The sequence below is a fragment of the Nycticebus coucang genome, chromosome 2 (genome assembly GCF_027406575.1).
Source record: "Nycticebus coucang isolate mNycCou1 chromosome 2, mNycCou1.pri, whole genome shotgun sequence".
NCBI classification, from domain to species: Eukaryota; Metazoa; Chordata; class Mammalia; order Primates; family Lorisidae; genus Nycticebus; species Nycticebus coucang.
The window spans coordinates 51,070,705-51,098,388 of NC_069781.1; the positions used below are offsets into that span (position 1 = coordinate 51,070,705).

General features: G+C 35.9%; 1 protein-coding gene across 2 annotated transcripts; it reads left to right on the forward strand.

Annotated features, from left to right (window-relative positions):
- Window positions 1–403: 403 nt before the first annotated feature.
- Window positions 404–27,666, forward strand: C9orf72 (C9orf72-SMCR8 complex subunit). 2 transcript variants are annotated; one of them, XM_053572625.1, is made up of 11 exons: window positions 404–613; window positions 6,949–7,436; window positions 8,516–8,575; window positions 11,781–11,876; window positions 12,807–12,871; window positions 14,896–14,968; window positions 17,195–17,311; window positions 19,613–19,848; window positions 23,144–23,201; window positions 25,577–25,686; window positions 25,774–27,666. In XM_053572625.1, the coding sequence occupies exons 2-11, from the start codon at window positions 6,993–6,995 to the stop codon at window positions 25,958–25,960; spliced, it is 1,446 nt and encodes a 481-aa protein (XP_053428600.1). In that variant the 5' UTR covers window positions 404–613; window positions 6,949–6,992; the 3' UTR covers window positions 25,961–27,666. The 2 variants fall into 2 exon arrangements, with proteins under 2 accessions (XP_053428600.1, XP_053428608.1); XM_053572633.1 differs by lacking the exon at window positions 11,781–11,876.
- Window positions 27,667–27,684: the final 18 nt, after the last annotated feature.

Sequence of the window (27,684 nt, forward strand, 5' to 3'; positions counted from 1 at the left end):
AACCCCATTCATTCTTAAAGGATTTGTCGCCCACTACCTGCCAAGACCAGTGGCACAAAAACAATTCACGACCACCAAATCTATTTGCTTTGTCCGGGACCAGAAACCTTCCCCATTGGGGATAACTGTCTGTCCAGATTGACATCTTATTCCAATATTTTGAGTAAACGGACGGAGCAAATCCACTCAGCCTTGAAAACGCTAAGGCGTAACCTACGGTGTCCCGTTGGGAAACACAGCCGCGTCAAGCAACATGTTCCGCCCACGTAAAAGATGGCGCTAGGCGCGTCAGCTATGCTCGCTGCCCAATTCCCTGTCTTTGGGGGCGGGGTCTAAACCAGGAGGTGTGCGATTAGAAGGCGTGTGTTTTGGTTTTGTTTTCTTCTCTCCACTTGCTCTCACGGCGTTCGCTGAGGGTGAACAAGGAGAAAGCTGATAAAGATTAAGCAGACGAAAACAAAGTGTGACACTACGGCAGCGAGAGGCGCGCCCTGGAGCTCCGGGAAGCGCGCGGGGGCCCGGGCCCGGGGGCGTGATCAGAGGCGGGGCCGGGGCGGGGCTGCGGTTGCGGTCCTTGCGCCCGCGGCGGCGGAGGCGCAGGCGGTGGCGAGTGGTGAGTTAGGTGCCGGCGTGCTAGTGGGTGGCTGTGTGGGGTCATACTGCCGGGACGAGCAGGGGCGGAGTGGGGGGGCTCTCCTCAGGGCTCGACTCGTCTCGTCTTTTCCTCCCTCTTCCCTGACTCTAACCGGGTGTCGGGCTTCCCAGTCTAGCGGCTGGCGGAGTTGCCTGCATCCGGGCCCCAGTCTTCCCGGCAGCCAGAGTGCAGAGACGAGGACCAAGCCTCTTCCCACTTTCCCGCTGGCACTATCTGAGCCGCCCTCTTCCCGTACCCATGGGGGACCAGCGGGAGCGCTGCCGCTGGGGGCTAGAGAGAAAGGAGCCCGGGGCTAGAGAGGAGCCCGGGGCACCGAGAGGCCTTTCCCGGGGGAAGGCCAGAGAGCGGGCAGCACGCGACTCCTGCGGACTCAGTAGGGGTTCCCTAGGAACTGCGACGGTCCTTACCCCCAAGAGATATGCGGAATGCCATGGTGGTGTGGACATAACTGCACGCCTGCAGAATTGCAGAAGTTTGTGAGGAGTGCTCATGTGTTGTAAATGTGGGCAGCCGTTCTAGACAGAGTATACTCCCTTTCTGTGGGACATGACCTGGTTGCTTCACTGCCCCGAGATTACACAGACTTAAAGGAAGTGACCATTGTGACTTGGGCATCACTTGACTGATGGTAATCAGTTGTTGAAAGAAGTGCACTGATTATAGGTCTGTATCCACTAGGTCAGTCTGGCCTCAGTGAACCATGATTTGTATTCAGAAAGTGGAGAGAGGTCACTTGCCCAAGAGGGATGGCCCTTTCAGACATAATAGAGATGGTTAGACTCTAGTATAGAGTCCCAGTCTGGTTGTGGCAGGTAGATAAATTCCTATTCAGACTGTTTCCATCCATCACTCGTGGTGCAAAACAAGGGTACACAATTTGTCTGGCATGTTACTTGGTGCAAAAGGTTCAAAAAGGACTGTAAAATATGGTTAGTTATGAGCTTTCTTGAGCTTTCTCAGACTTTGGAAAATTTAACATAATATGAAACCATTGCGGAAACAAAACTACATAATATATGGAATATTGCCAATATGGAATCAATACTTGAAATACCACGGTGTTATTTGACACAGGCACTCTTACCACTGCCTTTGCCAAACTCTGCTGCTTTAGGAAAACCCTGAATCAGTTGGAAACTGCCTCATGATGACAGGGCTTTTTAACACATGTGAATCAAAAAACAAGAGGCATTAGGACCACAGACACAAATAGCTGGCAGTAAGCCAGCATTTATCTACTCCAGGAAACAATTGCATACGATGTATGAAGCTGATGAAATAATCTCTTTATTTGGCTAGGTTGAAAAGCCAAAATTTGCTTTGAAAGGATGAAGTGAAAAAAAAAAAAAAAAAAGAAGAGTTGTCTTTCAAGCCTGCTCTTTGACTCTAATTAAGTAGTTCCTTGGAGTGATAGGTTAGCCTGCTTGAGGAACAGGATTTGTGGCCAGATGGTGATATAAATTTCATTGTGATCTTGCTTGATATTGAAAATGAAAGTGTTGCAAACATTCAGGGGTTACAATCGGTTCACTGTCTTGGAAAGTGGTCCTAGACAGCTACCTTTTTGGAAGGTGGACTTATTTAGGGCTCTACTTCTCTTACGGCTAGGAAAAAATTAACAGAAAGCCTGGTTACTAGAAGTGAGGGCTTTATGATGGTAGAATTTTGATGTAAGGCCAGCCATGGTGTCTCACTGTAATCCTAGCACTTAGGGAGGGCAAGATGGGCAGATCGGCTAAGCTCAGGATTTGACACCAGCCTGAACAAGAACAAGACCTCGTCTCTACTAAAAATAGAAAAACTAGCTGGGTGTTGTAGTGGGCACCTGTAGTCTCAGCTACTTGGGAGGCTGAGGCAAGAGGATCACTTGAGCCCAAGAGTTTGCGGTTGCTATGAGCCATGACACTATGGCATACTATCCAGGGCAACAGAGGGAGACTCTGTCTCAAAAATAAATAAATACAAACATAAAAATAAATAAATACCAATCAGGAAAGAGGTGGCTGATTTTTAGCTAAAGTTTAAAGACAAAACTTCAAGCTTTCTACTCTGCTAAAAGTTCTAACAGATGCTAATTAAATATAACCATATGTCTGTATATGTTGGGTCAACTCTCCTGTACCCTGTGTTTTGTTTACAGGTGAGTGTTTACCATCTCACCCAGTTGGGATCCTGGTTTCTCTCAAAAGACTGTATCACTAATGTTTGATAACTTCCCAGAGTAGCCAACACTATTTGTACCTAAGATGTAGATAAAAGACTTGGTTTTGAACTGATTTTTTTCAACCACATTTTGTATATATGGATTTTCCTCACCACAGATGACAACTTGGGGTGTTAGTAAAAATCATTTTATAGCTCTACGAGTTATACTTTGCCATGACATTTCATTTCTTAGGTTATTTCTTTTGGCAGGATTTAAAGCTAAGCAATCCAATGTGATTCTTGTCTTTAGTTTCTTTATAATTGTATTAGGAGTGAAACAATATAAATTAGTGGTCTATAATAGTTTAATTTTCATAACTAGGGAAAAACTTTTCCCACAATTGAATTAGATTTTGCTCTAGAGTTCAATTCTGTTTAAGGAAATACTTTTCAATATAATGATGACATATTTATGTGATAACATTGCCTTTATGATTATTCACCTTTTTATCTGAAAAGAAAGAATGAAAGAAAAATATATGTGCAAAATAATTTTATGGTTGTGTGTTTGCTTAATTCAATGCCTTGGCTTCCATTTTGCTGTTGTTAATGAAACCAGCCGTAGCATCATTATAGTTTCAATTCAGATTACATTCCTCTCTTCCATCATTGCAAACTGTTTAAATTGTATCCAAGATAGTGGATATTTTAAAAAAGCTGTAAAGCTTACATCCAGTGTAGTCTCTTAAAACTATTAAATTGATATGTTAAAAAGCATTAAGTAAGTGAATTCCTGGAATTAAAAATCACACCTGTTGAAACTATCTTTGTGTTAAATCATTTCTGCACATACTTATGGTTAACTGTTTTGCAAAGTTCTGTATGCCTATTCATAATATGATAAAAGTACTCATCTAATGCTCTAAAAATAGATGTCACTACTTTTCATCAGACTCTGAACTCTTAAGATATAGATAAAATTCTTTAAGTAAAATGATTTACTTTGACACAAATTTACTTATAGGTCGGATGTTACCGACAAAGTAACATGCAGGCAAAGATAGTTGGCCTACTAGCTGTTCTCCATTGCTGTTATGATTAGTAGATTTCACAGTTTTAGGTTTGCTTAAATGAAATTTTCATTTTCTTTTCTACTTTCAGTCTTCAGATGCAAGTCTTCAGTTAGGGTATAGCCATGTGTCATTTAATGATAGACACATTCTAAGAAGTGCATTGTTAGGTGATTTTGTTGTTGAGCAAACATCGCCAAGTTTACTTAACACAAACCTGTATAATATAGCCTACTACTCACCTAGGCAGCCTGTTGCTCCTAGGCTACAAACCTGTGTAGCATGTAACTGTACTGAGTACTGTAGGCAGTTGTCATACAATGGGAAACATTTGTGTATCTAAACTATCTAAATATAGAAAAGGTACAGTAAAAATACAGTATAAAAGGTTTGAAATGGTATATCTATAAGAGAGACTTACCATAAATGACAATTGTAGGACTAGAAGTTGCTGTGGGTGAGTCAGTGGATGAGTAAACATGAAAGCCTAGGGCATTACCGTACACTACTATGGAATTTATAAACGGTGTACACTTAGGACACAGTAAATTTATAAAAACAATTTTTCTTTCTTCAATAATAAACCTCAGCTTCCTGTAACTTTTGTGCTAACTTTTTGACTCTTGCATTAACACTTCGCTTAAAACACAAACATGTTGTACAACTGTACAAAAATATTTTCTTTATATCCTTATTTTATAAGCTTTATTTCTATTTTTCTTAAAGTGTTTCTTTTTTTTTTTTCTTACTTTTTAAACTTTATTATTAGAAATCAAGACACAAACACATATTAGCCTGGGCCTACACAGGGTTGGGATCATCAGTATCACTTTCCTCCATATCTACATCTTGTCTCCGTGGAAAGTCTTCAAGGGCGATAACACACATGGAGCTTTCATCTCCTATGGTAGCAATGGCTTCTTCTGGAATACCCCTAAATGACCTTTCTGAGGCTGTCTTACAATTAACTTTTTTCTTTTATAAGTAGAAGAAGTACACACTCAAATAACAATAAAAAGTGTATAGTAAATACATACAGTAGTAACAGCTGTTGATTATGATTTATCAAGTATGTACTATACATAATCGTATATATATATTTATACAGTTAGTAGCTCAGTAGTTTTGTTTACATCAGCATCACCTTATATACTAAAGTAATGCATTAGGCTGTGACGTTATGATGGTTTATGGCAACATCACTAGGCAGTAGAAATTTTCAGCTCCACTTTAATCTTATGGGACCGTCCTTTTATATGTGATCGGTCGTGTACCAAGATGTTATATGGTGCATAACTGTATATAAAAAAGTGACTAATTTTATACTAATAACACATAGAACGTATTTGTGTGGGTAGCTGTAAGGGGACCAAGAGCCCTGGGTTCTAGCTTGGCTGCAAGCTTGTTTGCTTTTCTCTCTGTGTCTGTTTGCTCAGTAGATTCAAATGCTGCAGCTACTTGAGAGGCTGAGGGAGGAGGACTGCTTGAGCCCAGGAGTTTGAGACCAGCCTGGATAACATAGCGAGCCCTTCATTTTTAAAAAATTAGCCTAGTATTCTGGCTCATATTTGTAGTCCTAGCTTTTCGGGAGGCTGAGGCGAGATCATCACTTAAGCCCAGGAGTTCAAGGCTGCATTGAGCTACAGTCCTGTCATTACAACAGCGCAAGAACTTCTGAAAGAAAGGAAGGGAAGGAAGGAGGCAGAAAGCTTGAAGCTTGAACAGGACCTATTCAACCCATTTATTCTCTAAATGGTCTACATAAATGAAACTTTTTTATTTTAGCCATTTAGTATAGAACGCTTTCCTCAATGATAACATTCTATATTTCTTACTTGACTAGTGTATTAAATGGTATTTATCTTTGTCTTGATATTTCAGTGTCAATTTAAACAGTAATATTGGGCTTTAGTATCCTGATACCCAGTAAGTTCATCGAGGGTAAGGACTATTTGCTATTTTTTTTGTCATGGCTCCAGAGTTGTGTTTTTGCATTCTTATGTCTTTTTTTTTTTTTTTTTTTTACCTTTTAGCAGCTTTAAACTAACTCTGTTATCAGGTGTTGTATTACTTTTCTGGGATTACTGTAACGAAGTGCCACAAATTGTGTGGCTTAAAATAATAGTAATTTATTCTCTCACAATGTAGAAGCTAGAAGTCAGAAATCAGGTGTCTAGGGGAATAACCCTCTGAAGGCTCTAGTGAGGACTGTTTCCTTGCTTCTTCCTAGCTTCTGCTGGTTACCAGCAATCTTTGGCACTCCTTGACTTGCAGTTGCATCATTCTAATTTCTGCCTGTCAACTTCACAGGGCTGTCATCTCTTTGTATCTGTGTGTCTCCAAGTGTCTCTCCTTATAAACAAACCAGTCTTGGAATGGGACCCATCCTAATCCAATAGGACCCAATCTTAACTTAATCATATGTATTTCCCAAAACAGTCACATTCACATATACCAGGGTTTAGGATTTGGATGTATCTTTTGGGGGGGACACACTTCAACCCATAGCAAGTGTCATAGTCTCTAGTTGAGCCTTCCCCTTCCATTTTGCTCCTCTTTGATTCCCATAGGTTAGGAAGCAAATATCCAGTGATACTTACATTGCACATAAAATGAATATTTGGGAATAGTGAGAGTCTATTCTTTTAGCTTTAGTATTTAATATTTCATGAATGCAGAGAGGCCCTTTTTTAGTTCATTATTATTATTTTGGATTTCTTTTCTAGCCTGAGACAGGCTAGAGTGCAGTGTTGTCATCGTAGCTCGCTGCAACCTCAAACTCAAGCAATCCTCCTGCCTTAGCCTCTGGGACTATAGGTGCATTCCCAGATTATTTTGGATTTCTAAATTTACGTTATAAATACAAGTAACAAGTTAGTGGTTCTCATAAAAATATCATATCAACGAACATTTAATGTGCATCTACCATACTAGTTGAATGTTTCTGTCCTTGTAGGAAACAGCAATCTCCTAAATCTTTTGACTTAAGAGGAAAACAATGTATTCTAAATCGTTTGGTGGTTTGATGGGTGCCTCTAAAATTGCTGAACCTAATCACTGGTTTTTGTCATTGTTTAGATATCTCAAGGGCATTTGGATAATATGACAGTTGGGATGCCGTGATGTCGACTCTCTGCCCACCACCATCTCCAGCTGTTGCGAAGACAGAGATTGCTTTAAGTGGTGAATCCCCTTTATTAGCAGCTACCTTTGCTTACTGGGACAATATTCTTGGTCCTAGAGTAAGGCACATTTGGGCTCCAAAGACAGAACAGGTACTTCTCAGTGATGGAGAAATAACTTTTCTTGCCAACCACACTCTAAATGGAGAAATTCTTCGAAATGCTGAGAGTGGTGCTATAGATGTAAAGTTTTTTGTCTTATCTGAAAAAGGAGTAATTATTGTTTCATTAATCTTTGATGGAAACTGGAATGGAGATCGGAGCACATACGGGCTATCAATTATACTTCCACAGACGGAACTCAGTTTCTACCTCCCACTTCACAGAGTGTGTGTTGATAGATTAACACACATTATCCGGAAAGGAAGAATATGGATGCATAAAGTGAGTGGTTTTGAGCTTATTAATCATGCCAACCTAGCCACGGAAAGTTTATTTGCCTATACGTTTATTTGTCATTTTTAGAAATTACATGCAAGTAACATCACATAATAGATGTTGTTTATCTTGCATCTACTCTATTAGATGCAGATCTGGTCTGATGTCTATGTTCTTCAAAATAATTGTGGAAGGTAAGAGATGGTGGCTCCACAATATAGTTAAAAAGCTAAAGCTTAGAAAAGTTAAAAAAAAAATTAGAGCCTGGATTTGTCTTGGGAGCCTTTGACTCTAAAACCTTTTTTTTCTTTTGTTTCATGACCCTGTGTTTCATTACTACTATGTATTATTAAGTATAACCGTTCAAAACAACTGTTTCATAAGTTGTCAGCCATGTAGCCTTTGATCCCTTTAACTTTGCCAAGTTCTCAAATTTGTAAAATGAGGAGGCTGGACTGAATGGTTCCCAGGAAATATTCCTTTTAATTTTACAGATTAAACTAGAGGAAATTATTGTTTTCTCCTAAATCATGTATTTTAATATAGAGTGTATCTACGTTTCAGTATACTTTTGGCATATCTGGAGAGCAAATTGAATTCTGCTTCCTAATTGGCAGTTTGACACTAAGCTGGAAGTTCATTACTGCATTATCAATTTTATGAAGCTTTCATGCAATTGTAAGGAAAAGTAAAAGAGTAGTTTTTTACTGTGTTTGCAGGCTTACCTCCTTATTTCTCACATGATTTGAAAGTCATTTCAAATCGGGAGGCTCTATATACCCCAGATTCATCTTGATCTTACTTAATTTGAAAAGTACAAGTCATTATTTTCCTTTTTGAAAGCTTGCTGATGTTACATTGATTACTTCTGTTTTTTCACTGCAGAATAAACTGTTTTGATTTTATTTTTGTATTATCCATGAGAGCATGGATTTGTTAATTTCCTATGTCCCCCACTCCTTTTTTCTCCTGAGACTAAGTATTTTAACTGTGAACTGAATTACACAAGCATATGTCTACATCAAAAAATAAGCAAGTTTCAAAATGTGTGATGTTTTTCAAAAAATGAATTTTCTCTTGCTTAGGAAAGGCAAGAAAATGTCCAAAAAATTGTCTTAGAAGGCACAGAAAGAATGGAAGATCAGGTAAAGTACAGTTTGCATACTGTCAGATATTATTATCATGGCTTATATATCTGTATAAAGCTGATGCTATTTTTGTTAAAGCTTTGAAGACATGGTAGTTTGACAAAGAGAGCCTGAAAATGAACAGAGCCTTTATGGAGGTGAATAGAGTGAACTGGGTGAAAATTTCTGTATCTTATGCCCGAAGAGTTAAATTAAGTAAACAAATAGTAATTGCAGCTGTATATTAATGTTTTTCTCACTTTTTTCTGTTTGCACAGAGTTAAGTTTTGAATAAATTTTTTATAGTAAAAATAAAAAATTTTCTGTTAGAGATTTTCTTTGAGGTTTTGGTTCTCACACGTTCCATAGAAGTAGCTATAATAGGAGTAGAGTGTGTATACGCCCAAGTTGTCTATATGGGGGTGTAGGCTTAGCTTTAAGCACAGTGTTTCTTTAAAATTTTATGTTATATGTTTAAAACGCAAGCAATTTTTATTTTGTTCTGTGGAATAGCTATTTGTTTAAGTATTGAAATTTGCCAGTGACATTCCTTACTTTTTTACCGTTCAGGCTTTCAGTATTGTCAGCTCTTTTGGAAAATGCTTCATGTTTACCCCATGGCTTTGAATGCCCCTGGGAACAAACACCAGAGTTTGAGAAGCATAATTGCAAGGGCATTGCTTCCCTTGTAGAAATTAAATGCAACCATTTCAGTGAGACAGCTGAAATAATTTGCCCCGAAGGACAATCTCTGGGGCTCAACTGTCACTCCCATTGCCCCTGGCGTGCTGCCCCCATTGCTCCTCCTTGTAAAATTCTACCCTTTTAAACCTAGCCAAGTTGCCTTTCCTCTGGTTCTACAGAGTATGACTGAGATACGTGACACTTTCAAAACTAATTTTTCTAAAGACTTATGAAAATATAGGGACATAAGTAAGGAAAATACAAAACTCTGTAAATGATCTCTGTGGCAAACTGTTATCTTTGGACTTTTAAAAGAGCTTTTCAGTCTGGAAGAAGTAATTCTCAGAAAAGGTCTGAGACTTAAGGAAAAGGTTTCCCTTCAACCAGAGAAGTCCAGCCTTTATGTGCTGGTCAATAAGCAGGGTCCTCAGAGATGGGATACCTTTAACCAGTTTCTAACCTGCTAGTGATGGACTAATTAAGTAGTGTTATTGCAAGGAAATTTAGGGCCAAATAAAATGCTGCTTTTACTGGGATTTTGTTTTTTCAAATCTGAAGCCTGTATTTGTTAAGTACCGCTGTTAATGAATTTATGTTCTTTTTAGGGCTCTGTTTGAAAATGTTACCCTATCCTTCTACGCCAGGAGGAAAGCATATTTGAGACAATCTGAAGTTTTTTTTTTTTGTGGTTTTTGGCCGGGGCTGGGTTTGAACCCACCACCTCCGGCATATGGGACCGGTGCCCTACTCCTTGAGCCACAGGCGCCGCCTGACAATCTGAAGGAGAAACATTATACTGTTCCCTTTTTAAAGGGGAAACATTATACTGTTGAGAAGTTCCAGTTAGAAAAGTACAAGGAAGAAAAGAAATTGGGGGGATTTTCTTTCAGATTCTCTTCTGTATTTAACCTTTAGAATTTTTCTTTCTTTTTTTTTTTTTTGTTACTGAGTTTCAATGAGAATATCCATTCAATTCCAGTGATGATAAATGTCTGAGATACTGTGTATGAAATATTACAGAGGCCTAAACCTAATGGGAGATATTTTCCCAAATTATTCTTTCTGAAAAAGAGGAGTTGCCTTCTAATTGAGTCTTTGCAAATATCACAATATGTGCTCTCAAAGACTTTAATTTGAACAATAAATATTTCTTAGGGAAGATGTATTAATCTGAAACATCTTCAATCAGTGCTGGTTTTGGATACTTAATAGCTGTCATCTGATAAAATCACTTAACAAGAAAGGAAATTTAACAAAGATTCAGTCATTCTTTTTGGCTTGTATGTGATCATTGTAATTGTAAACAAGCATTTTAATGATTGATTACTTTAAAAAGCAAAAACAATAAGTGATTAGTTATGGAGGTTATCATAGGATGAATTTTTTTAATAAAAATTTCTATATTATTCAAATAAGCTTATAGCTTAGGATAAAATTTCCAGAGATAGCATCAGATTTAAATTCTCAAGCAACTTATGTAATAAAGGGCTCTGAAAAACTCAAATATTGGCTCTAAGTATGAGAGAACAGACCCTAAGTTAAAAATGCATGTAAAGAGTTAGAATAAAATAATTTCATGAAATGTGAGTAAGGGGAAAAATCCCTGTTATTCATTTTAAATAATATATAATTTTTAAAATACGTTTAGCTAAAAATAAATAGACATTTAATAATTTTGTCTACATGTCAAAAAGTTTACATGTTCAGGTTGGTTCAAAAACTAGGAAGTTGGTGGCGGTAATGAATAAAGAGGGTTTAGCCATATGGGAGACATTTTACATTTATGGTGTTTTGTATTGAGTTTTCAGTTTGATTCTGGAAACTACAAATTTCAAAATTACATTTTTGAGATAGATTAGCTGGTATTATAGTGAAAGAATTAGAGGAAACTTTTCTTTTTATTGATTCTTAAAATATCATGATGATTTTGATTTGCATTTGGGTAGGTTATTCACTTACTGTGAATGTGGAGGTTGGGTATGGATTCAAGATTTCCTACTGGGTGACGCCTGTGGCTCAAAGGAGTAGGGTGCTGGCCACATATGCCGGAGTTGGCGGGTTCAAACCCAACCCCGGCCAAAAAGTGCAAAAAAAAAAAAAAAAAAAAACGATTTCCTACTGAGTTATTTGGTAAGGATTTCAAAGTCTTTTTATGCTTGACTTTCCTCAATTTAATATATGCAATGTATTGATGACTTTTAATTAATAAGACTTTTTATATCTGAAATAAATTTCAAAGGAGATAACGTTCTGAATTGTAGCATAGTAATTTAATTATTGCATGTAGCAGTAAATGATAAGCCAGTGATTCCATGCTCACTAAAGAAAATTATTCTTGGAAAAATGAAAATGAACTTGGATAGCACGTAAATTCTTTAGAAACAGTTGAGAATAGTAGACTTGTTGGGGTTGTGTTTAGACAGGTTACTAAGTTGTTTTCATCTCAGAGTATTATTCTTGCTTTTGTTTTAAATTTCTTATTGCCCAGCTTATCCCACATTATGTGATTTTCTTCACTTCATTGTCCTTTATTCTACAGGGTCAGAGTATTATTCCAATGCTTACTGGGGAAGTGATTCCTGTCATGGAACTGCTTTCATCTATGAAGTCGCACAGTGTTCCTGAAGAAATAAATGTAAGTTTGTATGTTATTAAATTGGAACAACTATATCAGGCATCCTCAGACTTTTTAAACAGGGGGCCAATTCACTGTCCCTCAGACCGCTGGAGGGCCGGACTATAGTTTAAAAAAAAAAAACTGAACAAATTCCTATACACACTGCACATATCTTATTTTGAAGTAAAAAACAAAATGGGAACAAATACAATTCACACCACTTCATGTGGCCCGCGGGCCCCAGTTTGAGGACACCTGAACTATATTCTTTATCAATTCCCTTGAGTTATTTTACTATTATGTATATTAGTAATACTCTAATTTCAGTAGTAATCATTTTGTCATACCTACTATTCATATGCTATATTACTCACTTTAACAAACAAGCACACAAAAATCTTGAATTTTTTGGCAAAACAGAGGCTTTTTTGATAAAATTAATTATGACAAAATTAAATTTATTTCACCACTTTTATAATTCCTAGAAGAGGGAGCTTCCCAGCCCTTCAGAAGCAATCAGTATGTGATGCAGTACTTATTGAAACAGCAGTATGCAAATTGGTGGCTTTTAGTGGAAAATTACTTATATTCCCTAATTTGGTTTTCTTAATTTTTTGAGGACTTTTTGAATCACATACTATGTGTATAAAGGTAGCATTAGGAAACTGTTCTTGTTTCTTTCTGTTATTAAGATTGATCTAATTCTGACAGGTCAGAAGAGGAAGTTGTTCTTGTAAAACTTGTTGTTGTACCTGCCTGACAGGCTTTCACATTTGTTCTAGAAGTTTATGATAGTGTATAGGTTGTTTTATGAGGAGTCTGATTCTCAGAAATGAAGACGATGTTTATATTGAATTTAGGTTTCAGAAAACTTGTTCATTAAAAGTGTTATTTCAACACAGTGTTATAACCAGACTAATTTTTTCTTAATTTTTTGGTTCATTTTAGATAGCTGATACAGTACTCAATGACGATGATATTGGTGACAGTTGTCATGAAGGCTTTCTTCTCAAGTAAGAATTTGTCTTTTTGTAAAAGCTAGGTGAAACAAATACAAATCTTATGTTCAGCTATGATAAGATTTGGAAGAAAGAAAATAGAATATGTACCTGCTTAGGTTATTCTAAGAATAACATTGCATATTTGAACTGTAGCTTAAATTTGTTATTTTTTTCACTTACTGTATGTGTGTGATATATATTTGATGTTACTCCTCTTTCCATTTAAAGAAACTGAGGCAAAAATCGTAATACCTTGTATGGTTTTGGTTTCATGTTTTAGTTCTCATTAAAGCAAAAACTAAGAAGCCACTCAAATTAAGTTGCAAAGTTAAAACTAAGCTAAAACTAAGAAGCCTTTTAAATTAAGTTGCAAATTAAGTTTAGACAAACTTAGGCTACTTAAGCCTAGAAAAGAAAATTGTTCATATTTGTACTAAACTTTTTCATCTAATAATAGAGTTTCATTCTTAAGAATGTGGGCTCTATGGTGGTGCCTGTGGCTCAGTGGGTAGGGCGCCGGCCCCATATACCGAGGGTGGTGGGTTCAAACCCAGCCCCAGCGGAACAGCAACAGCTATAACAAAAAAAAATAGCTGGGCATTGTGGCAGGTGCCTGTAGTCCCAGCTACTCAGGAGGCTGAGGCAGGAGAATCACCTAAGCCCAGGAGTTGGAGGTTGCTCTGAGCTGTGTGACAACATGGCATTCTACCAAGGGCAACAAAGTGAGACTCTGTCTCAAGGAAAGGAAAAAAAAAAAAAAGGAATGTGTGCTCTGAAACTAGCCTGCCTGGGTTAACCTGCTGTATAATCTTTATGCAAGGCACCTGAATCTTTATGCTTCTCTTTACTTATATGTAAAATAGGAATAATAATAATAGTAGTAGCAAGTATTGAGTGAGAGAAATCATATAAAGCACTTAGAACAGTGTCCAGCACCTAATAATAGCTAATAGCTAACATTTTCTATATGTTCTAAGGAAAATGATAACAGTAATTATAACATTTTCCTTATAATATTTATTGAGTACCTACATGTTAATCCCTACACTAAGTACTCTACATGTGTTAGTTTTATTTTGGTGTTTACTATTACAGATTATCGTGAAAAATTTTTTTTTTTTTTTTTTTTCTGGCCCGGGCTGGATTTGAACCCGCCACCTTCCTGCATATGGAACCGGCGCCCTACTCCTTGAGCCACAGGCGCCGCCCAAAATTTTATTTTTTTTTTAATAAGAAGCGAAAGAATAAAATATTTTGCTTTTATGTCCACAGTGTTTTCCTTTAAGCTCATGATGGTATATCAGAGGTATGAATGGTTTTAACCTAAAAGCCTTAATGGCTTGAATCTGAAGCACTGTAGTCCAGAATCTGTTCAGTGTCAGCCATTCATGCAGCATATTTAATACTATTTTAGGTATATCACTTAACCTCTCTACACGTCAGTTTCTTCAGCTACAAAATGGTGATACTTTACTAACTAGCTGGGTTGTTGGAAGGCTCAAAGGAGAGAATTTCTGTGAAAGGCCCCTGGAAAATGTATATTTAGAGACAAATAAAAGATGACATTATACAGGGTGTCCCTAAAGTCATTATGGCAAATGGGAAATTGTAGCTAAATGTACTTTATTTACAAAATATTTGTTACAGAATTTTATAAAATATTTATAAAATATTCTCTATGTTTTGGACACCTCTTTGTAAAATTTTGTAATGAATATTTTGTAAATAAAAGTACCTTTAGCTACGATTTCCCATTTTCACCTTATGTGGTGACTTTTGGGACACCCTGTACTTACAGCTTTGGTGTTTATCATGTAAAGCTATTCTTAGTTATTTAGGGCGGCGCCTGTGGCTCAAAGGAGTAGGGCGCCGGCCCCATATGCCAGAGGTGGCAAGTTCAAACCCAGCCCCCGCCAAAAACTGCAAAAAAAAAAAAAAAAAAAGTAAATCTATTCTGAGTTATTTGAAGTTCACTCACTCTGTTTGTGAAGTCATTTTACAGTCAGTGTGTTTAATCTGTTTTCTTGAACTTACAGTGCCATCAGCTCCCACTTGCAGACTTGTGGCTGTTCTGTTGTAGTAGGTAGCAGTGCAGAGAAAGTAAATAAGGTAATTTATTTTATAATCTAGCAAATGATCTGACTTTTTAATACTTCCGACAAATGGGTTATCATTTAAATGCTAGGGTGCAATTAAATATCTAATGCTATAAGAAGGCAATATAATCTTACCAAATTACTGTGCTACCTTGTGGCAGAAATGAGTTTCAAATAACCTATTTGCATAGGAGTCATTTATCAATTTACTTTAATGACTGGTAAATACTAGTCTCGGTTGTATATAAATGATTTTGAGAATATTTTAAAATCGGGTATTTTTAAATATATTCATCTTCTGTTTCCTAACGTTATGTTTAATAAATGTGAAGAGCCATGTACTTTTGGTACCAGTTCCAAAACCATGTTATTTGATCATTCATCTCAGTATCACTATTTTAGTTTTCCCCAATCTCTATCCCTTTTAGGAAACTATGGCAATGAAGGGGTCAAGGAAGGTCGTACTTTATTCGGAGATGTTTGTGACCACTTCCTTCAGTGCTATATGAGTTAATAAAGAATTGATGAACAGTTAAATTTCCAAGTATTAGGCCATAAACTAATGGATTTTTCACTTTTCTTCATTAATTAGAATCCAAAGATAAATCAGGGGTCCTCAAACTGTGGCCTGCGGACCACCTGAGGTGGTATGATTGTATTTGTTCCTGTTTTGTTTTTTTACTTCAAAGTAATATATGTGCAGTGTGCATAGGAATTCGTTCATAGTTTTTTGTTTTTAAAACTATAGTCGGGCCCTCCAACAGTCTGAAGGACAGTGAACTGGCCCCCTATTTATAAAAAGTTTGAGGACCCCTGAATAGATCTATCAATTTAAGCAAACTTATTTTTTTTTTTAAGTTTTACATCAAAAGTATGTTAGGAACAATTTTTACTTTGCAAAGATATTAATGATGTAGTTCTTTCTGTAATAAGCTATGAACCTTAATTTATCAAACTATATTCCTCATATAACCATTTATGAGAGATTAGTATACCTCTTTCATTCCATTACATCTAGGAACTAGTTATGTTTATTATTATTTCTGTTATCCCAAGCGACTTCTCAATGCGCTTTACAGAGGGAGATAGGCTCCATGGTTGGAGCTGTATTTTTTAAACATTTTCTTATACTGCAACCTCTTCAAGATAAAAGCAGCTTCCCTTTTATCTTTTAAATTTAAGCAGAAAAAGTATCCAGTGTACTCAGCCCTACTATGAAACTAATTTATGGCTTTCACATGAAAGCTATAACCCAGTTATAACCTAAAAATATAGGGAAGGGGGAGAGGGAGGGGAGGGAGGGGGGAGGATGGGCGGAGGGAGGGTGATTGGTGGGATTACACCTGCAGTGCATCTTACAAGGGTACACGTGAAACTTAGTAAATGCAGAGTGTGAATGTCTTAACAGAATAACTAAGAAAATGCCGGGAAGGCTATGTTAACCAGTGTGATGAAAATGTGTCAAACGGTCTATAAAACCAGTGTATGGTGCCCCATGATCGCATTAATGTACACAGCTATGATTTAATAAAAAAAAAAAGAATTACCACTACTCTAGCTTGAATACCTCTGCTTTCATATAATAATTCTGAATATAGTCTGAATTTGAACATAGTTACATGGCTTTTTATTTTTCCTAGTAGAGTTGTAGGTCAACTTGTGTTCAAATCAGAGATTTCTAAACCCCAACCAATGACCTGCTTATTTTTAATCAAATTTGATAGAATTAATTCTGTTTCTATTGAAGGATTTAAACACTCTTTGTTATTTCTTATAATGAATTTCACATGTATAACTCCTAAACAGAAATCATAATTCTGTTAATTTAAATGCATTTAGTTTTCTTGTCCAAAATTATCTGCTTGTTTGGAAAAGAGTTGCTGCTGGGTAGAGATACAATCAGTGATTACATTAGATCATTATTTCCCACTTTGAGAAAGTCTACATATTGTGTCTTTTATCTGGAGAGTCATACTATGTATTCACACATTAAAGGTTTTGAGATACCATACAGTAAATTTACATGCATTTCCTAAATTTATTTGACCACAGAATACCTGTTTTAAGCAAATACTATTAAATCCCATGGACTGTTATTTCAGGTGACTAAGGAATAGTTATTTCTTAGAATGTATTTTTATAAACAATAACAATCAAAATTCCTATATAAATTTCTTTCATAAGTAAATCAGTGGTCTTTTTTCTTCATGTTTTAATGCTAAAATGTTTTCTTTTATAGATAGTGAGAACATTATGCCTTTTTCTGACTCCAACAGAGAGAAAATGCTCCAGATTATGTGAAGCAGAGTCATCATTTAAATATGAGTCAGGGCTCTTTGTACAAGGCCTGCTAAAGGTATAGTTCCCATTTATTATAAGTGAAACCAATTTTTATTTTTTTTAATATGTTTACTTATAATTACACATAATAATTATATATTCATGGAGTCCTGTGTGACACTCATTGCAAGTGTGCATGGTGGTAATCAGTGTGTCTGTCACTTTCAACACTAATCATTTCTTTGTGATGACAGCGTTCAAACCCTCTCTTCGCTGTCTTAACACTCACTGTCTGCAGTCTCCCCAAGGCTCTGCGTAGGAGCGAGCTGATGCGATGTTTGTCTTTGTGTGTCTGTCCTATTCCACGTGACGTGATGCCCTCCAGGTTGATTCATGTTCTTGCAAACCACAGCATTTCATTCTGTTCATGGCTGAATAGAACTCCATTGTATGTGTGCACCACCGGTTCTGATTCTCTTCAGCTGCGATGGGAGCTCGGGCTGATTCCATTTCTTGGGTGTTGTGAGTGGTGTTGTGAGCACAGGGTGCAGGCTCTGATCTCCGGAGTTCATGCTGGCTCACATAGTGGTTTTATTTCTAATTATGTAATGGCTGTGCTGATTACATCTCACCAACAGTGTGTAAGAGTGCTGCTTTTAGTGAAACCAATTTTTAAAAATTATCTTAAGACTAAATGTATCAATATACAAAGTTATGATTTAATAAACAACAAAAGCATTATCTTGAGACTCTCATAAACATTTCAAATATTAGCATTTTATGTATCTCATATTTATATGCCTGGATTAGAACTGACTTCCTTTACCCAGCTCTGAGCATAGAGTATTATGTCTTCCTGATGCATGGTTACTGTTATCATGAAACACCATGGAATATCTTTTGTTTCTCAGGTGGTTATCTGTAACTGTGGGTCTAGCTTTAGGATTTGCTTTTTAACTACATGTTGCAATCAGATTGTACATCTAAAATAGGAACATTTCTTTTTTTACAGAATAGATTTTGGTTTCTGTGTTACCATTTTGTGTCTATGTACCATATTCATTTACCAAAAAACCTTAAAGCATCTTTAAAAAGTGTATAGGATTTAAGTGAGCACTTCCCATGTTTTATAAAATAAGTGTATATTTCTAATATATAACAAATATTAGAAAACATTTGTATTTTTGAGACTTTTATTTGCTTGAGGAGCAAAACAGACAAATCTAAATTAGCAGTTATTTTCGGTAAAAAGGGGAAGACAGTTCACTGTTGAATCTATTGTTGGTATTTCCATTATAGTCAAAAACGAGAAATAATTCTCCTAATAATTCTGTAATTCTCTCATAGTGAGTGCTTTCTTGAGGATGTAAGCACAGCAAAATGAAAGAAGAGAATATTAAAAATTGCCACAAATAAAAGTTATGTTCATCTTTTTATTTTCAGTAATATGCCTATTATGAGCTCAGAATAATAGTATTTAAATATAGAAACTAGTTAGGAAACATATTTCTGATTTGAATTTTACAAATCTGAAAATAGAACTTCTTCCTACTAGAGGCATAGTAAAGTGCTTAACACTTTTATTTCCTCAGCACCCTCCCATTTAATTATATAATTTTAGTCCTGAAAGAGACCTATACCAGACACATAGAAAAAAACTTGAAACTATAGTTGAATGAAAAAATATTTAAGAGTTCTCCGTGCAGCCTGAAAATACCTTGACATTATACAAAAATGATTATCACAATATTGTAAGAGTGAAAAATGGAAATAACCTCTGTCTTCTGTTCTATTCATATGACACAGCATAGCACCTCATATAAAAGTGGGTGTTACGTGGTAACTGGCTGCCCAACTGACTATACCTAGAAAGAAGTAAATTTTTTACTGATAAAAACACCCTTTCCTTGAGACTTTCAGAAAAGGATAGAATAACCAAGAAAGAATAACCACTGTAATGTTTGTTAACATTGGGCATGTATCTTCTAGTCTTTTTTCTTCTATATGTAGTTTCTTTAAACTTATTGAATTATGCTCTGCATATTCTAATCTGCTTTTTCTACAAAATATTATATGCATCTTTCAATTTCAACCAAAACTTCAGCAACTTCATTTTCAGCAGATAAATAATAAACCCATTTTCCTTATTTAACCACTTCTCCTTTTGGATGCCAAGTTTTTTCTGATGTTTTGCTGTTAAAACCAGTGCTATAGTGAACACTCCTGTCACTTATACTTTGTACACAATCATGAATAGTTCCTAGGATACATTTTTAGAGATAGATTTCCTGAACCCAAACCAGTTCTTTTAATTAAAAAAGTAATTCTTCATATCATTTGGCATAGAAGACATTACATTTTCCTTTCATTTTAACAGGATTCAACTGGAAGCTTTGTGCTGCCTTTCCGGCAAGTCATGTATGCTCCGTATCCCACCACACACATAGATGTGGATGTCAATACTGTCAAGCAGATGCCACCCTGTCACGAGCATATTTACAATCAGCGTAGATACATGAGATCAGAACTGACCGCTTTCTGGAGGGCCACTTCAGAAGAGGACATGACGCAGGACACGATCATCTACACAGATGAAAGCTTCACTCCTGATTTGTATGTAATGTTCTGCCTTTTGATGTATTGTCAAACAATATGAAATTTGTCAAACAATGCCTATTTTTTATGAGTGAAAACAAACCAAAAAAATACTGTGCTTAAAGGGAAAGAAACATTACTAGTAGAATTATGCTTAAAGAAACATTTAATCAAGCATTTTTTTCTTAAATGTTCATTTTTTGTATGATTATGTTTCCTCCAAAATAAGTAAGACTAGCCCTTAAAATAAATATTTTAATATTTATTTAACAAGTGTGTATTGAGCTCCTAGGCACTGTACTAGGTACTAGAGTTAATAGTGGCCAGCTGAGTCTCAGCCCCTGCGTCACTCGTAAACTGGTGGAGTGATTCTCAACTGTTGTAAGAGGATCTAAGGTGTGCTATGGAAATTTTTAAAGATCTTTAATTACATTATTTTTGAAAGAAGTTCAAAGCATAGTAAGTAGATTCTTTTTCACTATTTTTTTTTTTTTGATCAACATAATTTTAGTGTACTGTGGAAGTTTAACTGTAGGTTCAAGTGTGCCATGAGATAAAAAAGGTTGAAAAATACTGGTCTGGTGTTTAACAGTAATTAGGCTTATTAACTAAACCAAAAAAGTAATTCTATAACTATTTTTCCTTGACATATGAATATAAAAAAATATATATAGCAAAACTGTTGTATTAATAGAGCATTTTTTACTTTGTATTTTAATTTTTTTTTTAATCAGGAAGTCTGATGGATAACTTAAAAGAGAAAAATAATGATAATTAAATTTTGAGTGTGGACCCAATTAAAAAAAAATGATGAGGATTAATTTATAATGATAAACCCCTCCAAAAACACTTAGGTGATATTTTAAACCAGGAAAAGAATTATAACATACTATTACAGTTCTCTTTTTATCAATGAAAAGTGGTTAGAATAATGCCTGGCACATAGAATGTACTCAGTCAATGTTAACTGTAATCATGTATATAAGGCAGTATTAAAATCAGAGCAAGCATCCCATCCTGTGTTTCTAAGGAAAAATTTTCGAGCTTAGGCGACAGACATGTGGAGCACCAGTAGCTGAAGCACAGCTACTAACTAAAAGCATAGAATAGGAACATCAGGTCCAGAGGATCCCCAGCCTCCTGTGTCTCTAGGCACAGAAAGATAACTTGATCAGGACCCACCTTTTCCCAGTTCTCTCATGTTCATGTTGGTTCTTCAGAAAGTTTTGGGGGAATTGGTTTAAAAAATGAATTGTAAAACTGGCATTACACATCCCTAAGAGTTCACCTACTGGTAATTTTGGTACACATGTAGAAATTCTCAAAATTAATATGCTCCTTCAAATATTTTCTTCTTTCCTACAGTGTTTAGTATTTTTTCTCTCTTTTGATTGGTTGCTTAGAAACTCTTCCTGGGTAATTTGGTGAATTTTAGAATGGGTTTACAATCATTCTGTATTCTGTTTTGTTTTGTAGGAAGTATATGTGTATGTTTTTAAAAATTCTTAATCATTTTTATCTAGCTATGTTTGTTTTGCTGATTTGATATACTGTGATCAGCCAGCTATCCTTGTTTTGTTTATAACAAAATGATGTTGCGAATTTTTAAATTTTCTTTCCACCTCTAAGCAAATTTTCTGAATACAAATTGTCCAAAAATAATATTTTCAACTGCCAGATTATGTTGTTACTTTTACATAGTATAGACTTATTTTTACTTTTAAGTATATTTTTAAATGTTACTGTTATTTTTAACTTTTTAAAATAATTTCAGTCACTGCCAACACGTTAAAAATCAGTCACTGAAAAAAAAAAAAAAAATCAGTCACTGAGGGCGGGGCCTATGGCTCAGTGGGTAGGGCCCCAGCCACGTACACAGGGGCTGGCAGGTTTGAACCCAGCTGTTTGGGTCCTGCTAAAACAACAATGACAACAACAACAACAACAAAAATAGCCGGGTGTTGTGGCAGGCGCCTGTAGTCCTAGCTAGTGGGGAGGCTGAGGCAAGTGAATCACTTAAGCCCAAGAGTCTGAGGTTGCTGTGAGCTTTGATGCCATGGCACTCTACCCAGGGCGACAGCTTGAGACTCTGTCTCAAAAAAAAAAAACAACTAATCAGTCACTGAGAATATTCTCTTTTAACACTTTGCGTCAAACAATTCACTTATGACCAAGACATTCAAACAATGAAACATGTATATTTACAACACTAGACTTAAATATTAATTAGCCTTATTGTCTTTCTAAAGCCCAAGGAGGAGTCCTATCAGTGCCAAACTAGCAATCATGAAATGTTGACATTTTTTTCCCTTCTCAGTTCCTCCTTCTGTAGTGTGATACACCTGTCTCCTAAGATTGGGAACTGGAGGTACTTTCCTGTTTGTGTGCACACACCCATCCTCTTTCTCTGCCAACCCTGCCTGATGGCAGGATGATTTCCTATCACTTTCAGTTAAAATCTGTTCCCTTATTAAATGTTATGTTACCCCTCTGAACTGAGTAGAACCTAGGGAATATGGAAGAGAAAAGATGGAAGGGAGATAGAGCCCAGGAAAGCACCCATCTTTTTTGTTTCATTTAACACCTGTTATAGCTTAAGTGTTGTTAGACAGGCATTGTCTCAAGTGGTCATTATGTCTTGACTTTTCACCTGTCATTGCCAAGATAGGTCATATTTTCTTGGGTATCTGGTTTATGTTACTTGCAGATATTGGGTCTGTTAATGCAAAACCAGTGGATAATTAGCTAGCTGTGTTCTTTAATGCTACTCAATTTTTTTTTTTTTTATGTTTTTCATTTGCTTTCATTTTGGTGATCATAGTGGTATATGTATATTTGTTCCTGGCTTTTTTTTTCTTTTGAGATGGCGCAGATTAGTAGTTAACCCTTGACATAAGGGTTTATTTAAAAAAAAGAAAAGTAAAAAGCCCTTAAAGAAATAAAGTTGTCTGAAGAGTTAAAAAAATAAAGAAAGATTTGGCAGTTATATTTCTTAGTTGCCCTCAATTTTTTTTTATAAGGTAAGGGTACTAAAATAGGTTGATATTTACATACATACCCTTCCCGGGGACTGCTTATACTCTTTTAGAGAAAATAATTACATATTAGCCTAACAAACACCAGTAGTATACAAATACCTCCTTAAGTTAAAATGAATATATATTTTGTATCTCCAAATACATGTTTAATCTTACAAATATGTTTATATGTAATATCTCGTTGATAAGAATTTAATACATTAGCTGGAGTGAAGGATTATGAAAATAAATTTATGTATCTATTTCAACATTTGGTCTTTTTGTTCTGTTCATAGGAATATTTTTCAAGATGTGTTACACAGAGACACTCTAGTAAAAGCCTTCCTGGATCAGGTAAACATTGAACTTGAGATTGTTAGAGCAAATGATAGGATGTTTTCTTTTTTTAATGTATCCTGCAATTTCTGTATTGTATATACAACATTATAAAATTAAGTCCTTATCTTTTTGTAGTATCTTTGATCTTTCTAAGTCGTCTAAATGATTTTTCTTTTGAATTATTAATGGGGAATAGTCTGTATATTAACAAAATTTTAATTTCAGGCACTGACCTATAACACAAGGGTTTTTTTTCTTTAAAAGAGGGGTGTGGGGCTGGCACACTGGCTGATGCCTGAAATCCTAGCACTTTGAGAGGCCTAAGAGGGAAGATCTCTCAAGGTCAGGGGTTTGAGATAGCCAGAGCAACATTGTGAAACACAGTCTCTACTAAAACTTCTAAAACTAGCCACAGGTGGTCATGTGCACTATAGTGCCAGCTACTCGGAAGGCTGAGGCAGGAGAATGGCTCAAACCCATTGAGTTTGGCGTTGCAGTGAGCTAAGATGACACTACTGCACTCTAGTGTAGGAGGCACAACAACGCCTTTTCTCAAAAAAATATAAAGGGGAGCATGGTTGGGTTTATCTGCCTTAACTAAGTCAAAACTATTTTTAATGCTTAGTATACTTATGTTGGGGGAGATCAGGTGGAGGGACAGTAATTGCTGGGACCTCACCTATGGTACATATTGCAAGGGTACATGTCAAATCTATTAAGAGTAGAGTATCTTAACACAATTGTGTCTTAACATAATAAGTAAGTGAGGTGAAGGCTATGTTAACCAGTTTGATATAAGAATTCCAAATTGTATATAAAATCAGCACATTGTACCCCATAAATGTATTATTGTACATAGTTATGATTTCATAAAAAATTAAGAGTAAAAAAAAGTATACTTATGGTTTTTTTTTCTATTTTTTTTATTTATTTATTTTTATTAAATCATAGCTGTGTACATTAGTATGATCATGGGGCACCATACACTTGGTTCATAGATCATTTGACACATTTTCATCACACTAGTTAACATAGCTTTTGTAGCATTTTCTTAGTTATTTTGCTAAGACCTTTACATTCCACATTTACTAGGATTCACATATACCCTTGTAAGATGCACCGCAGGTATAATCCCATTAATCGCCCTCCCTCCACCTCCTTCCCCCCTCCCTCCCCTCCCTTTCCCCCTTCTCCCTATTCTTAGGTTGTAACTGGGTTATAGCTTTCATGTGAAGGTCCTACATTAGTTTCATAATAAGGGTGAGTACATTGGGTACTTTTTCTTCCATTCTTGAGACACTTCACTAAGAAGAATATGTTCCAGCTCCATCCATGTAAACATGAAAGAGGTAAAGTCTCCATCTTTTTTAAGGCTGTATAATATTCCATGGTGTACATATACCACAATTTATTAACTTATGTTTAAATGATAGCATTTGTATTTTTCATTCTTTAAAAAATATCTGCTTAATTACACATTTGAAAAAAATTATAGATTATATGGAACTTATTTCTTAATATTACAGCTTTGTTGTAATATCATTCTGGGGATCAGGCCAGGAAACTGTCACAGATGTAACTTTGAAATAATGAAATCGTTGTGTTAACCAGAAATTTTGAATCCAGGTCTATGTTGTCTGTGACATATCACAAAGTCCAAGGATAATTCATAGCATGGAATGTCCCACTTCTCAAGCTGAAGTAAAGTCCCTCCCACTTTCCACCCCCAACACATGCACATTCTGCTCGCCCTCGCTCCAGCAAGAGTATATAGCTATATGAATAAATCACAACTTCTGGGAGCTTCAGTTTTATTTGAAGTCTCAACTTCTGGGAACTTCAATTTTCACAGTGTGAAATAACATAATCTTGAGTTTTATTTTGTTTCAGTTTTTTTTGGAGACAGAGTCTTAAGCTATTGCCCGTAGAGTTCCCATGGCATCAAAGCTCACAACAGCCTCCAATTTGGGGGCTCAAGCGATCATCTTGCCTCAGTTTTCCTGTTTTTAGTAGAGATGGGGTCTTGCTTTTGCTCAGGCTGGTCTTGAACTCGTGAGCTCAAGCAATCCACCTGCCTTGGCCTCCCAGAGTGCGAGGATTACAGGTGTGAACCACCGCGCCCGGCCACATAGTGAGTTTTAATAATGAAATAAACATGGATATATTCTGAGGTAGAATCCCAAATTTGAGTGCATTTTTAAGGGTAAAATAGAAAACTTAAATTGCTTCTAGCCCCTGTGTTCCAACCACACTCCTGTTAGGGGCATCAGTGGAAATGGTTGAAGACATGCTCTAGTGTGTATTGTCTGCTGGCACCTTCAAACACTGGTGGTGCTGTATAAGAAGAATTGGGAGCACACAGTGTATTAACCTGGTTCATCTTCCTGTAGGTCTTTCAGTTGAAACCTGGTTTATCTCTCAGGAGTACTTTCCTTGCACAGTTCCTACTCGTCCTTCATAGAAAAGCCTTGACACTAATAAAATATATAGAAGATGATACGTGAGTAAAATTCACATGTGGAAGAAAAACCTTTGCTTTGGATATATTCTATGTTATAATTTTTTTTTCTTTTTATTACTTCTGTAGGCAGAAGGGGAAAAAGCCCTTTAAATCTCTTCGGAACCTGAAGATAGACCTTGATTTAACAGCAGAGGGCGATCTTAACATAATAATGGCTCTAGCTGAGAAAATTAAACCAGGCCTGCACTCTTTCATCTTTGGAAGACCTTTCTACACTAGTGTACAAGAACGAGATGTTCTAATGACTTTTTAAATGTGTAACTTGATGAGTATATTTCACCACAAATCATGATTGCTGCTAAAGTAGCTCAATGGTTTGGAGAAACATCATTTACCCACATCATGCCACCCGAGTCCTATTCAGCAATTGCAGTTAAGTTAGTTACACTACAGTTGTCACGAGAGTCTGTAAGGGGATGTCAGGGGCATTGTTATGTTGGGTGTCTCTTTTTCTGTATTTACTCTCTTGGGATACAGACTTATGTTTACAATTATGATAAATATTCTTGCTATCTTTTAAAGATAAACTAATAGGATATAAACTTGACCACAACTACTGTTTTTTGAAACTCCTGATTCTTAGTTTACATGTATGTAGTATGAAAGTGAAATCCGAGTTACCTTTCACAAATACAATACTAGTGGACTTTTCATCTTACGGTGTTCCGTGGTACGTGGAATTACTGTCATATTTTTGCAATCAACTGAAAATTAGAGCATTTAAATCATTTCAGTTCTATGGGAAGGAAGTTAACTTGAACATAGGTTAAGCTTTAGAAAGAAAATATGAATCAAGCAAATATTTAATTGAAATTAATTATTAGATCCTACTTTGTAGACTTACTCCTCAGGATTCAGTCTGTGCAGAAATGCCAAGCAGTTATGTATAGTCCCTGATTATGGGGAAACCACAGTCAGGGTGTCTTTGATTGTTTGCGTTTTCGTGATTGCTGCTGTCAATATCCTGTATAGTTGAACTCTGTCCAAGGAAATATAGGAAATTATACTTTGTGTTTTAGTAGTTATTGCCAACTTCTTAATTTTCATTATTTTTGAGCCAAATTGAAGTGTGTGCCTCCTGTGCCTTTTTTCTCCTTGGAAAATATAATTACTTGGAAGAAGTTCAGATTTCACTGGTCAGTCATTTCCATCTTGTCCTTCTTGTGGAATCTTACCACATACCTGATTAGGCAATCACTGTAACTGAGATTATAAAATGCACCGGAGAATATGCTAACTAATAAGATCTTTCTTAAGGAACATAAACAGCGCCTTGTCTTCTTCCATATTATATCTCTGTTCCTATTTTTGAAGTTGTTGCCATGTTGCCTGCATCATATAAAAGTAGCAGGAGAAACTTTACTAAAGTGCTATTTTTCTAGGTGCTACTTTGGCAGAACTTAGTGATCTGTTTCATTTGTTTCCTTAATGTGTTTGGACCATTTTGCTGGCTATGAAATAACTGATTAATGTAATTCTGTGCTAAAACAATGTTGACTTAGTAGTGTACACAAACACAAGTATTTTTTATTTAAAACTGTTGAATTAACATGAAAGGGAAAATATATTTATAAAAAAAGGGATAAAGTGTTAGAGCCCTTCTGCTTCCTTACATCAAATTCAATGAAAAGGCATTCTATTCTGAAAGGCTATAATAGCTTTCACATGAATCAGAAAGATGTAGACATCTTGATTTTAAGACAAATGCTGAAATAGATGACTGATATACTGTCACTCAGTCATAAGAAAAAAATATAGATGCCATCTTGTAGTGTCCCATACTCAATGCTTTGTACACAAGAGATTCTTATTTAAGTAGTATTTTCTTTTGCTCGTTTATTGAACTGTTATAGAGAATGTAAGTTGTACAGTGAAATAAGTTATTAAAGCATGTGTAAACATTGTTATATATCTTCTCTCCTAGATGGAGAATTTTGAATAAAATATCTTTGAAATTTTGTCTCTTTCAGTTATTTA

Coding starts and splice junctions, on each gene's coding strand:
- C9orf72 (XM_053572625.1), top strand. CDS start 6,993: ATGTCGACTCTCTGCCCACCACCATCTCCAGCTGTTGCGAAGACAGAG. Junction 7,437..8,515: donor GAAGAATATGGATGCATAAA/GTGAGTGGTTTT, acceptor TCTCTTGCTTAG/GAAAGGCAAGAAAATGTCCA. Junction 14,969..17,194: donor GTGCAGAGAAAGTAAATAAG/GTAATTTATTTT, acceptor TTTCTTTTATAG/ATAGTGAGAACATTATGCCT.